Here is a 14626-nt window from a genome sequence, read left to right as displayed (position 1 = left end):
CTACACATTGGCAATGACAAAAAATGGTAATAGTCAATGTTGAAGGAGTTGTGGAATGATAGGCACACAAGTATGTTGTTGTTGATGCTAAAAATCAGTACAAACATTTTGGAAAGCAATTTGAAATTATGCAAATAAAGTGACTAAAATGACAATACTCTTCAACTCAGAGATTCTTTTATGAGACTTATACCACAGCAAGGCCATTGACAAGAAGAAAGTTCCCCTGTACACCAAAAATATTTATAGCAGCACTTTTTGGGTTGGCAAAGAATTGGAAAAAGAGTTGGAGAATGGCTAAACAAACTGTAATACACAAATGTAATAGAATGATACTGTGTTGTAAGAAATGGTGAATATGATGAATACAGAGAAGTATGGAAGGGTCTATTTGAAATAATACAGACTGAAGTAAGCAGAACCAAGAAAACAATATATACAGTGTCTTCAACCCTGTAAATACAAAAAGCAACTAATAAAGAAATAAAATAAAATTCAATGTTGCAAAATTATAAAGAACAAACATGCCTCAAAGGAACAGATATGAAAAGACACTACCACCTCTTACTCCTTTGATGAGGGGAAGGCCCATGTGTGCTGTACATTGTGCAAAATTTCAGATTTTTTTATGCATTCTTCAGTTATCTTCCTCTTCTTTTTTACCTTTGAAAAATAATATTATTTGCTATATGTAATGGCTCTCTGAGATTGGAAGAAGCTATGGTGATATAAAAATAAAATACATCCATCTAGATCTAAAATGTATTGTGGGATATGGCATAAGAAAGTGTGTGTCTAAGCCTAATTTCTTCCAGACAGCTTTTCAGTTTTCCCAGCAGTTTTTTTAAATCAAATTGAGAGGTAATTTATTTTTTTGACTTAATCAAATATTGAGCTACTGAGTTCCATTGTTTTCTGATTCTCTCTGTTGCAATGATTTATCACTCTATTTTTTTTTTTTTTACCAATATCCGATGGTATGAGTGACTGCTGCCGATCTGGACCATAGCTCTTTCCATTATTTTTCTTGATATTCTAAATCTTTTCTTACTGCAAATTAATTTTGCTACTTAATCAAGTTCTATAAAGTAACTTTGATAATTTGATTAATATATCCATAAAAGTGTAAGTTAATTTTATAGCATTGTCAGACTTTTGCTTTTATTACATTGGCAGGGCTGAACCCATGAACACTAAATATTTAAGTTGTCCTTTATTTTTTAAGGAGCACTTTGTAAATGAATTTACATGTCTTTCATGTGTCTGGTGGAATGATCCCCAAATACTTTACGCACTTGGTATTTATTTGGAATGAGATTGCTCCTTCTATGGTTGCCTCTTGGACTTCATTACTATATAGAAATTATAATATATATTATAAATATATAGAAATGCTGCTTCTTTCTACAAAAAAAGGCTTGTAACTTTGCTGAAGCTATTGTCTCAGTATCTTTGCTGATTTCCAAGATTTTTCCAAGTAAAAAATTTACATCTCAAATAATAATAGATTTATCTCTTTACCTAAGTTATTCCTTAAGTTTCTTTCTCTTGTCTAATTTCTCTTGATAGCATTTCTAAAGTTATACAGAGTGACAGTGGGTAAAGTAAGCATTCTTGCTTTACTCTTGTATTTATTTGGAGAAATGCCAGTATATAGGCTTACTTTTGATTTTTGATAGACACTTTTATGACATCCAAAAGGTCCATCTGTGCCTGGACTTTGTAGGGTTTTTAGCATAAATATTGCGCTGTGTCAAAGATTTTCCTTGAAATTTTTGAAACAATCAGGTGAGTTTGGATGTTTTTGCTATTAATATGATCAATTATGTTGACTGTTCTCCTAATATTAAATTTCTTGCTTCCTGCTTATAAATTCAATTTGGTCATGATGATGACTTGGATGAATGACTGAAATTCATAAAGAAAAAATTAAATAGACTAAAGGAAGACATTGATAATAATACAAAAATGGCCTGAGATTTCAATGACTTTCTCTTAGTTTCAAATAAGTAGAGATGAAGGTACAAAGATAAACAAAAGAAAGAATATAGCACTGAACAAATTGTGGGAGAGACTCAAGCCAAAAGACTGATGTCTTCTAAGGGGGATTGCTAAAGAATGTATGAATGTAGCAGAATCACAAAGAATTTTTACCAAAAAAAGGTCCATGTATTAGGGTGCAGAGAAATTGCCAACAAATATAAGTGCATAAGTTTAATATTGATATTGGTTTGCTGTTCAGGGTTCCTTTCAGCAGATTCCTTGATATGTATTGAATGTTTATATTTGCCTTGTCTGATACTATAATTTCAATTCCTGCTTTTTTTTTAATTCAGTTGATGCATAGTAATTTCTGGTCCCTCATTTTCATCCTGTTTATGTTTTTGTTATATGCGTTCCACATAAGCAACAGATCATGGGGTTTTTGCTTTCTTATCTAATCTGTCATTCTTTTTTACATTTTATTGTATTGTTTAATCTATGCACATTTATGAGAATCAGGTTTATGTTTTCCTCCATTTGTCTCTATTTTTTTCTCAAAATTAGAATTTTTTCTCTTCTGTAAATACAGTCCTATGTTTCTTCATTTATTTTAGTTTAATTTATCCTAAAGTTAATCTTACACCCACTGACTCATTTCCCTTCACCCTGCCTCCCTTTTGTTTATTGCCCTTCTCCCTAGTTTTGAAGTTTTGCTTATTAGTTCCTTTCCTGTTTTTATCTGGCCATTTATTTAATTCTTCCTCTCTTTTATTCTCTCTCTTAAATAGTAAATAGTCAAGTCAAATTTCCCCTACTTTCTTCCTCTTCAACTTGTTCAGTTCATTAGAGGTTTTTATTTCATTTTCTGTGCCTTTTTCTAAAAAGGGTTTTCTCCTTATTCTCTTCTTTATTTTCTCTTTTTCTGTTTCTACTATTTTTCTTTGATCCATGTCTCAGATACTTGTTAAGGCTTTCTTTAGTATCAACAATTCTCATGGAATTAAAACTTCTAAGATATCTATTTGGAGTTCCTTCTTCTAAGCAGTTTCTAAGATATTGTCTTATAGATCTTTCCCTTGGCCCTCTTTTTTTCTTTTAAATCTCATTCTTATAAATAATAATTCTTGCAAGTGACAAGTGTCCCCAAGTGTTCCTGATTATGCTCTTCATAACTGACCTTTGCCGCCCTGTCACTCCTCCAGTGTTAGTTGCCCCCAGGAGCTCTGAGGCAAGATGAGTAGTCTAAGATTATACCTCTTGTAAAGTCCTGACCTTCCTTTATGGAATATCTCTCTTGTCCCATGTTTCTTTTCCTTCCTTCTTTCTTAATAGTTTCATTTTTATTTCATTGTCATTCTTGGTTGCTATATTCTTTAACTTTCTTATATTTCTGGTGTCTGAGATGTTTCAGAAGCAAATAATTTCTTCAGGCTTGGCTTTCTTTATAAGAATATTTTGAATTCTTTTATACTGAATATCCATCTTTTTTCATTAATGGTTAGACTCAGTTTTACAGGGCAGGTCACCTTAGGTTGCATCTCCAGTTCCTTTGCTCTTCAAAGCATATTCCATTTTCTTCCCAAAGTTTTGAGTTGGGAGGGGGGGGTTAGGGTAGGTAGTGCAGAACAGTTGTGTTATTTGAATTTCCTTTATGTTTAAAGATCTCTCTCCTGGTAACTTGCATAATTTATTATTTATCAACAGAATTGTCAAATTTAACTACTATTTGTTTTGAAGTTTGTAACTTAGGGTATTTTTCTGGAGGTGATCTGTGGTTTCTTCGGATTAACACTTTATTTTCCGTGTTCATAAGTCAAGGCATTTTTTGCATCATTTTTTGCATTGTGGCAGTCAGGTTTTTTGACTTGCTATTCTTTTCAGGATGTTATAATCCTTAAGTTATCTCTATGCATCTTATTTTTGAGATCAACATATTTTTTTGTAGGGAGAGCTCACTTTATTTTAATATAATTGTTTCTGTACTCTCAGTTATTCTCTCATTTGTTTCTTTGGTGAGATTTGCCATCATGGATTCAAGTTTTTCTATTCTGTCAATTATTTCAGCTAGGCAGGACATAAATCCTACATTCACAATTCTTATTTCTCTGTTAAACCATTCAAGAGCAACTTGCTGTGGTTCCATGTTCTCTTCAGAATAATAAGGGTCCTCTGCCTCATCAGGTATTGATTCATTTTCCTTTGTCTTACAATATTTTTTTGTAATTGATGTCTGAATTCTTTTCTCTGATCTAGAGACCAGTTTCCAATTTTTTTAGTAATATCTTCTCTGCTGATTTATCTGCTTGTGTTCAAAGTCTTTAATCAAGTATTCTTCTTCAAATTCCTCCTGAGATCATTGATGGTTTCAGTCTTTTTTCTTTATTTTATCCTACTGCTCTCTTTCTGACTCCTTCCTCTTTGATGGCAATTTCTGTAGGAGGTTAGATCTTAAAACTGTGTCACTCTCCTCCCATGCAGGAGAATTTATAGTTCACCAGCCCAGATCTCTGCCCCACGTGACTTCTGGGGAGACAGAACTATTCCCAGATAGATGTTGTGTTCTTTCCCTACCAGTGGAGCCCCCACCAACACACACACACACACACACACACACACATGCATACATGCACACACGCACACATACACATTCTGCCCCAGTACTCTCTGTTCCATAGTTCTCTGTCCAAGTTTTTTTATTGCATAGAGCACTACTGTTCCTTGCTACCATCATGTACCTCCCTCCTATTGCAACCTGAGCAAATTTCTACTATTTGTATTTCTGTGGCACTTGAGAGAATATCCAGGAGGAAATATAGAATTTAAGTTCAGTTGCAAGCATGACTCCTGCTGCTGGGAGTTTGGTAGGCTCTTCACAAGAATCAGAAGTCACCAAACACTATTCTTAAAGGACTATGCCATGCTTTGACATTCATCCTTCATATCATTGTTCCCATATTCTGTATGTTTCTCTTTTTTTCTACAGTGGTTGGTAATTGTTCTGTGCACTCATATCAGTCTCATTAGACAATGAACTTTGATTTTTTCTTCTTGGCACCCTCAGGATTTCATTCTTGAGATTTTCTGATTTATCCTGGACAAACTTCCCCTGTACAATTTTAGTACGTGATATCCTATCTGCCATTTCTCTGAATTCTTTGACATCTCCTTTAGTAAAACCAAAGCATCAGGTTAGTTATATTCACTATTTTCCTGTCCTAGATTTCAAATTCAAAATTGAATTTGTCACTTCTCCCAAAGATTCCCAAAATTTTCACATAACCAACTAATATTCTCTATAGAAGGAAACACAAAATAATTTTTTTCTTATTTAACTGTGTCCCCTCCCTATTTGACAGATGAAATTACCATTAAGGCAAATTAAGCTTTCATTAGCTACTCTGCCTTTCGAAGGAAGATAACTCTAGACTTTAGTGAAATAATTGAAGTGTATCATTCTTACTGTCTCATGCTTCTGAATCAGATTGGTCAACTGTTTTACGAACTCTGCATACAGTTCCAATTTTTGTACATGTGCTCTGCAACATAATGCCATTATAAAATTGCTTCTATCTCTGTTTCCATTGATTTCCACCCAAATGCTCTCTACTACACTTCCTGGCTCTGGTTTCCTTAATTTCCTCATATAAGTGTCTCTTCTTAGTATGTTGCCATATAGTGCTACTCCAGTCAAGCCGCTTTTTACCTATCCTGTTTCATTTGAATAAGGTATTTGCTTTCAGAACCATATTCCATTTCTAGGTCTCATTTGACCACATCAAAGTGATATAAATGAGCTCAAATTTGCCTCTTCAAATTAGGATATAGAGTTCAATCTGCTTGTTACACATACTTTGTGATTTGTATATAGATATCTGAGACCATATTTCAGTTGTGTGTTTTTCTAAATTATTGGCTCCTTCCTTGTATTTTATCTCTCATAGACTTCTGGATGTCTCTGTTTTACTGTTATTTCTGTGCTGTAGCTCTTCTCTCTGGAATTAGGCTTGGTGGAGGGATATAGCTTTCTCTTCCCCCTCTTTCTTTTCAGTTTAAAACTCTTTTGATTAGGTTTTCAAGACTCAAGGCAAATATTTTCTTGTTAGTGCTTATCAGATCCACTTCAACCCTGGTCAGGAACCTGTCATTCTTATATGTAATCCATGATTCAGAACTATAAATCCTATTCTCAGACCTCTTCTTAAATAGGTATTTACTTTCCAAATATACCTTTCTCCTTCAAATCCCTTGCCTTCAGCAATAAAAACATCAGGCCTTTAGTTTCTTGTCCAATATTTCAAACTATTTCTAGGTAATTTTGATAAATGAGCGATGATTTCAAAATTAGTCTAGATGCCTTTTTCCAGTATCAGTGCACCCATATGAATCTCCCAAAGTGAAAAGTAATCACAGTGAAAGAAACAAAGTAAATAATGGTTACAAAGACTGAGCTTCATAGGAATGACCCTTGGACATTAAAGAACTAGAGGTATAAAGCAAAACCCTATTATCATAATAATTAGGATATCAGGGAAGGAATAAATTAAAGAACTCAAGTACAAGAAACCAATTATTAGAAGTAAAGTATAAGGTCAGAATAGAATCTTTCGTATACAAAGCTGATGATGTTTAGCCAATAAGCTGCTCACATGGAGTTCCTTATATGCCTCCCATGCAGAGTTGGTCCCAGAATCTGGGGTGAAACTCAACCTACAGGTGGAAGGTATTTGGTTCCAGTTTCAAAATTTAAAGGGATAAAGATGCAAGGATTGAAGCAAACCATTGTAACATCTTTATTCAGAGTTCTGAAGATTGCCACCATCTATAACATTACTGTAAACTCAGAAATAAATGAGAACTCTGAAGAAACTAACTCTGAACAAAATAACTATCACAAGATAGTTATCCACAGACTTGACCAGCAGCAGCTAGGCAGTGCAACAGAAAGAGTGCTGGAACTGAATTTGAACTCATCCTCAGATACTTACGAGTTGTTGGACCTTGGGCAAATCTCAGTTTTCTCATTTACTAAATGAAGATAATAATAGCTTCTACCTCACAGAATTGTTATGAGGATCAAATGAGATAATATGTGTAAGGTGTTTAGCACAATGACTGCCACATAATAGGTATCATATAAATGATAACTAGTATTACTATTATTATTAGACAATGGGCAAAATAAGGCAGCCATTGGAATAATATGCTGAAAACTGGAAGTGACACAATAATAGAAGCTAGAAAGTATGAAAAGAAGATAGGAAATTTCTATTATATAAATCAAAAGCCCTACACACATCATTGTTACACATACTTCTGTGTCCAAGCAAAAAATTTAATCCCTATTTCAAGTGACCTTTCAAGTACTCTGAAACCATCATATCTCAGTTCAGTCGTCTCTTCCCCAAGCTAAATATCACCAACTCATTCAACCATTCCTCACATGGCATTAATTGAAGGCTCTTCCCTATCCATATTGCCTTCCACTGTGCACTCTACTTTATCAGTATTCTCACTAAAATATAGTAGGAATACAATGCTTGAATTGTAGCCTGATTTTGCCACTATACAATGGAACTACACTGCCCAACACTGGATTTATTTTCTTGGCTTCTAAATCACTCTATTGAATCATGAAGTTTGTGGTCCACTAAAATCCTTAGATTTTCTTAAACACAAATTGCTATCTAGCCATACATTGCCTATCTTATACATTTGAAGTTTAATTGTTTAAAAATCCACATGAACAACTTTACTTTTTCCCTATTAAATTTCATCTATTTAGATCCAATTCAATATCCTAGCCTGTTAAAATATTTTTGGAGTATCACTCTACCAAACAAAACATTAGCTATATCTTCTGGTTCCATATCATCTGAAATTGTGATAAGCATATACTATACCTTCATTCATATACCTTGATAAGAAATATGGAACAATCCACAATCAAAACATATGCCTGGGGCACTTTAATAGAGATCTAATTTATATTGTCCCACTAATGACTACTCTTTGGATCCATTTTTCAGTAAGTTCTGAACCTACATAACTATCTTTTGTCTAGCTAACATTTTCCTTAGGAAATTCAAATTGCTCACTATGATTAGTCTTATCCAGCAACAAGCACCTTAGAGGTAAAAACATTTAGTGGGATTTTTCCCAATCAAAGAAAAATTAAGAAATTCTCTTCAAATTATATTATACCAGTAAGAAGACTAGAATCCACTTTTAGACTTGATCCCCAGGTTTTATATTTATAATGAATGACTGATAAACTAAAGTACAGTAAGTATTCACCACTGTTCTGGTTGGACCTGACTCAAGCTAGTCTTCTGGCAGTTCAAATTTAGTATTGGAACAAAATAAGATATTTGAAAACCATTCAACAGTTAACAAAAGGCTATTTACTTAACCATGACAGACTAAGGAAGGCATCAAGGACATCTCTGGTTACTTAATTAAAAGAAGCTCTCTTGTCTGGGCAGATCATAGTTTTCAACCATCCAATCATCAGAAAACTACCTGAGTTCCTCGTAGCTGCCTTGTACTCAGGTGACACAGAAATTTTTTCAACATTCTGAGGTTTTAGTACTTTAATTCAATCAAGTCTCAAGGATGGTTTTGATACCTTACAAGGAAAAATTCTTTTGCTTTGTGCCATGGGGTGGGTTAGGATATTGTTCCTACCATTACCACATTCCCTCTTTTAGGTCATACGGGAAAAGGTGGATTTTAAAAGTAGCTTTCCATTAAAACAATGGGAAATAGAGTTCTCTGAAAGTATTGAGACACCTACAGAAAAGGTAGGATGTGGGCCCATTTCTTATCCACCTCTCTGACTTTAAACACATTCCATTCCCATAAAGGTATCTAGTTTCTGAGCACTTCAGATGTTTACCTGATCTAATAATTAAAATTTTCTATTTCATTTTGTCAATTTCATATCACTTTCCTGGCTTCTTTCTGACTACAGTGGCATTTATCCCCATTTGGTGGACACTGAAGAACCATGTGAGAAGTTTGGGAAACAAAATTAGAAAATTGCAAAAGATAGCAAAACATGGTTACAATCAATGTTGAAGGTGCCATGCTAAGAAATGTACACTGGTATGCTGTGAATAGAGCTGTAACTTGATTCAACCAATCTGGGAAGCAATTTGGAATTATGTTTTTAAAAAGTCACTAAGACACTCATACCCTTTGACCTTCAAACCCTGTTGTTAGACATGTACCAAAGGTCTCATATACACCAAGAGTCATAAAGTGCAAAAAAACCTAAAAACAATTGAGAAATGACTAAACAAATTGTACTTATATGTAATAGAACATTACAGCACCATAAGAATTGGCAAATGAATGAAGAATTCAGAGAAGCAGAAGAGGATATATGAACTGATGCATAATGAAATAAACTGATCTAGGGAAAATATATATATATGATTATGTAAAAGGACAGAAAGGACAAAATGAAAGTGAATGCTACATAATTACATTGACCAAGCTTGGGCCCAGAAAAGAGTTGAGAAAATTCATCTCTCTCCCTTCATTAAAAAAGTGGGAGGACTATATTGGTATAGAATGTACCATTAGACACAATGTGTTGTTCAGCTTTGCTGAATTGTTTTTTCCTCTTTCTTATTAATCTTTATTACAAAGAATAGATTTCTGGGGAAGAGAAGGAAGGTATATATTTGGAAATAAATGAGACATAGAAATAAAGTCATCAATAAAAATGAGATAATAAATTATAAATGAGGAATATTTTAAAGAAAAAAGAGAGGTAGTCTTGAAGCCCTCTACCCAATTTTCTTACAAAACTGTGAGAACAGTACATGATTATGTCTGTCCCTTCAAAGCATTCTTTTCTTAATTTCAGAAAAAAATGGCTTTCTGTTGTCTTCTGAAATAAAAAAGGGATAAAACCTATGCTTTCCAGAACAAGCAATGTCCCCAGACTTAAAAGCTGAATATACCTTTTTCACAGTACCTTAAAATTTGGTTTCCTCCTCTAGTCTTTCCTGCCTCCTGACATACTTTCTTGAGACACATTGGCTAGGAAAATAATCATCACTTCACTGGAAATGAAGAGCCTGATTTTTTCTTTGCTTATATAATATTTAGAAGTAAAAACATGAGTTTTATTTCAATTACTGTATTATCTTAGCAAGCAGAGTAAATTAAGCTACTTTTATTCCCAAGAATTTATATAATTTGAAGGCTTTGTCAAAATGGATTTAAATGGAAAGACATTAAATGAAAAGTACCTGGCATATCACATAATTAATAATTGTTTGTTGAATCAAAGGCTTTAAGGCTTTAATTTACATGGATAAAACAAAATAGAGCTATATTGGTTGAAATAAAGTTTATAGTATTTGTTACTGAATCTATTGGTGTATACTTATGGAAATGGAAAATATGGCATTTCTACTAAAGTCAAAACTAAAGAAATCACAAATAGCCTTAACATTACCATCCACGAAAGTCTGTTCAAGATAATCAATGATCTGAGTTGCCTCACAAAGAATGTTTTCCCCGTGGATGAGGACAGGCACTTCTCCAGAAGAGTTCAAACGCATAAACCATGGTTCGTTGTGTTCACTCAGGGGCAGACTTACATCGTGTTCCTCACACTTCAGTTTCTTTTCAGCAATTACTAAGCGCACCTGGAAGAGTTCACAATGGTTACAAAAGTATGTTTATTCTAGACTAAATTACTTTTTTTCATTCTACTAAGTATCTTCTGAATCCCTTGGTGGGTCACGTTCTTTTAACTGCTACCTATATATATCCAAGGACTATGGGAAAATACTGACAAAAGTCTACATTTCTTGTTTTTATAGCCTACTGAGGTTGGTTTTCACAGTATTTGTCTTTTTATTCTAAAGTTCTATTTTATACATAATTCAATTTAACAAACTTTTATGAAGCACCTTCGATATGCAAAGCAATAAGCTAGGCTCTTAGAATCAAAAACAAAAGTGGAAACCAGTCGCTGTCCACAAGGACCACATGCAACCTAACCCTATCACAAACCCTGTCTGATTCCATTTGGACAAGTCTAAGACACTACCAAGAACCTGAAACAAAGGTAAATAATGCTGTATGGGGGGAAGGAGTAGGAGGAGAAGAAGCAGAGTGGAAGGAGATGGCATTTAGAAGTTGGTGTGCAAGATTATAATTAATTTAATTGAGAAGTGAAGTGCCTTCTTTGAGACCCTTTTCTCCCAACTCTCCACCTTATAGTTGCTATTCCTACAAGAAGGCTAGGCTTTCAAGGCCTACAAATCTGCGCTGCCTTTGTCGCATTCTGGTTATGACTAAATAGAGCACATCCACTTCATTCCTTGGGTTGATTTTTCTTCGCTCCTCTCCATGGGACCAATAAAAGCCCAAGCTGGAGTGTCAGAGACGGGTGGTGGCCGCCTCTTCCAGCCTAGTTGGAAGAGCATAAATGAACGACCCAAGGGAGCTGTCCCGGTGCTGAAACCCAATACTCGGTGCCGCGGCCTCCCCGAACGTTTACCTTTTGAGAACTAAAGGAATGAGTCCAGTGGTAGAGAACAAGCTTAACTTCTGAGTCGGATTCCCCTTTAGTCGGCAGCACATCCCCTGTTTGCTCATCTTTCTTCAGAGCCATTTCTGAGTGTGTTTATCTCTCCTCTTCCACCCACACTGCTCCGCGCTATGTCCTTTTTTTTATTGATTCCTCTCAGAGAAGAAAAAACTGAGTTCTTGCTTTCGAAAAGGCTACTGGGAACTGTAGTTTTTTCCTGGGAATATGCAAAGGCTACCTGTTTCCGTAAACCTGGAGAAGTAGGATACTACCTAGGTAGCTTAGGAGATGACAATTCTGCTACCAAATAGTATATTGAGTTTAGTGGAATCTGTAGTTTTTTTAATGTGAATGTAGGCATGGAGATCAAAAGACAGAACACGAATTGCAAATTTTTCCATCAGTCCAGAAAATTCTGCTCAGGCAAAAGTTTTCCTCCTGGCTTGGGGCTTCTGCTAATTGGCCAGATTCGATTCAGTGGCAAAGCAACTTGATGAAAGGAAGTGGAAGGCTGAAGTGTTATCTTGGGACACTAAGAAGCTGTAGCATTCTTTTACATGTGGAAAATCTATTTTTAAACCAAAAGTATATGTCATTTACATGTGAAGCTGTTTTTACTACATGTCATTCATTATCATACAATGGTTACTGTCACTGTCGTTGGAGCAGTGGTAAAGTGCCATTTTGCCCAAAATACTGTCTTGTTGTCTTAGGTTTGTTTTTTGTTTAATTTAGGGTTTTTTATTTTGTTTTGCAACTGTTGTTTCATCGTTTTCACAAACATCTTTCTGATTATTTTTCTTCTAGTCTTTAAAAATGAACATAATATTGAAGGAATGTTTTATAGTATTGGTATTTTACTTAAGGGAAATACAGATACTATCTGGTCTCTGATTTATCTATACCAACTCATAATCTGTTAATTATATAGCCAAAAATCAAATTGACTTTATTTACAAATGTAATATGTCTAGTTCACCTGACCTTCCTTTCTCCATCCATGATATGACCACTACTAGTCACAGATATAGATACCTCCATTGTAATAAATTGCTGCCAAATTTGCATTTCTGCTTTCTAAATATTTCCTTATCTTTTTTTAGAATTTTCACCAATATGTTGCCTTAAATTTTAGGGTTATCATAGTTTTCTTATCAAATGAAAGGCATAAGAGGCAGCATGGCCTTGGCCTTGGCATTGAAAATGAGTCAGCTTTAAGGTTAGGAAAATATGATTTAAAATTCTGCTTCTGAAACTTATTGTGACTCTGGGGAAGTCATTTATTAAACTCTCAGTGCCTCCCAAGTAACTCTCTAAAACTACAAGTTGCCCAGCACATGTCCTTTTGTGTTATACTGGGAGTTTCCTCATTGGAAATTCCCTGCACCAGCATTTGTATAGCACTTTAAGGTGCTTTGAAAAGCACCCCACAAATATTATTTCATTTGATTCTCACAACAACCTGTGAGGTAGATGATACTATCTCCATTTTATAGATAAGGAAACTGAGGTTCAGAGTCACAAGTCAATAAGTGATAAAGGCAAAACTTGAACTCAGATCTTCCTGCCTCCAAGTTCAACATTGGCCACTGTGCCATCTTAGCTGTAAAATAACAAATCTAATTCAAAAGAAAAACTAGTAGGTGTGGAGCCAAGATGGTGGAGTAACAGCACAGACTTTCTAGAACACTCTTGCCAAATCCAGTCAAATACCTGTAAAAAAAAATGGCTCTAAAAATATTCTGGAACTGCAGAACCCACAGAATGATGGAGTAAAGCAAATATCCAGCCCAAGACAGCCTGGAAGGTCTCCAGGAAGTGTCTTTTGTGCCACCTTGGGAGCAGAGCATAGTCCAATGTGGGCTGCAAGTGCACAGAAGGGACATGAGCAGGCCTTGGGGGGACTGAATCTCTCCCACCTGTGACCTGTGGTGGTTTCCAGACTTTATGATTCCAAAACACTGAGGATAAATTGGAAGGTCAGTGGAAAAAGACTGTGGAACCAGTGCAGGAGAATGGAGTGGTCCATCCCCAGCCCCAGGGCGGTAGAGAGAGGAGGGTGTGGAGGAACCTACAGCAGACAAAGCAGCATCAGGGGCAGCTGCAGTCAGTGTTTCTGGAGCTCTAGGCCCACAGATTGTGGGGGATCAAGTGGTTGACAGTACATCCCCCACCCTCACTGGAAGCAGAGATCTACCTTGACAAAGTATTCAAAAGTCAACTAAATGGCTGGGGAAATGAGCAGAATCTGAAAAAAGAATCAGTCTATGGAATTTTACTTTGGTGACAAGGAAGACCAAAACATGCAAACAGAAGACAACAAAGTCAAAGTTCCTCCATCCAAAGCCTCCAAGAAAAATATGAATTGGTCTCAGGCCATGGAAGAACTCAAGCGGATTTTAAAAATCAAGTAAGAGAAGTAGAGCAAAAATTGGGAAGAGAAATGAGAGTGATGCAAGAAAATCATGAAAAATGAGTCAACTGCTTGCTGAAAGAGACCCAAAATATGCTGAAGAAAATAACACTTTAAAAAATAGACTAACCAAAATGGTAAAAGAGATCCAAAAAGCCAGTAAGAACAAGAGTGCCCTAAAAAGCAGAACTGGTTAGATGGAAAAGGGGATTCAAAAGCTCACTGAAGAAAATAATTTCTTAAAGATTAGGATGGAGCAGATGGAAGCTAATCACTTTATGAAAAATCAAGAAATTAAAAAACAAACAAAGAAATAAAAAGATAGCAGACAATGTAATATATCTCAATGGAAGAACAACTGACCTGAAAAATAGATCCAGGAGAGACAATTTAAAAATTATGGGACTACCTGAAAGACATAATCAAAAAAAAAGCCTGGACATCAGCTTTCAAGAAATTATCAAGGAAACCTGTCCTGACATTCTAGAACCAGAGGGTAAAATAAATACTGAAAGAATCCACCAATTGAAAGAGATCCCAAAAGGAAAACTTCCAGGAATATTGTAGCCAAATTCCAGAGCTCTCAGGTCAAGGAGAAAATATTACAAGTAGACAGAAAGAAACAATTTGAGAATTGTGGAAATGCAATCAGGATAACACAAGATCTAGCAGCATCT

At 35.2% G+C, this 14626-nt stretch overlaps 1 protein-coding gene across 1 annotated transcript in view; it reads right to left on the bottom strand.

The window, feature by feature from the left end:
- The window catches only part of GDAP1 (ganglioside induced differentiation associated protein 1), a 31419-nt gene extending 19747 nt beyond the window's left edge, over positions 1-11672 (bottom strand). Inside the window, exons 1-2 of the mRNA XM_072604910.1 lie at positions 11507-11672; positions 10454-10646 (exon numbers count right to left, since the gene is read on the bottom strand). Of these exons, the coding sequence (XP_072461011.1) occupies positions 10454-10646; positions 11507-11620 (307 nt within the window). The 5' untranslated portion in view covers positions 11621-11672. The remainder of the gene's footprint in view (positions 1-10453; positions 10647-11506) is intronic.
- Between the last annotated feature and the right edge of the window lie 2954 nt (positions 11673-14626).

The sequence above is a fragment of the Notamacropus eugenii genome, chromosome 4 (assembly GCF_028372415.1).
Source record: "Notamacropus eugenii isolate mMacEug1 chromosome 4, mMacEug1.pri_v2, whole genome shotgun sequence".
NCBI classification, from domain to species: domain Eukaryota; kingdom Metazoa; phylum Chordata; class Mammalia; order Diprotodontia; family Macropodidae; genus Notamacropus; species Notamacropus eugenii.
This window is presented reverse-complemented; position numbering and strand designations above follow the sequence as displayed.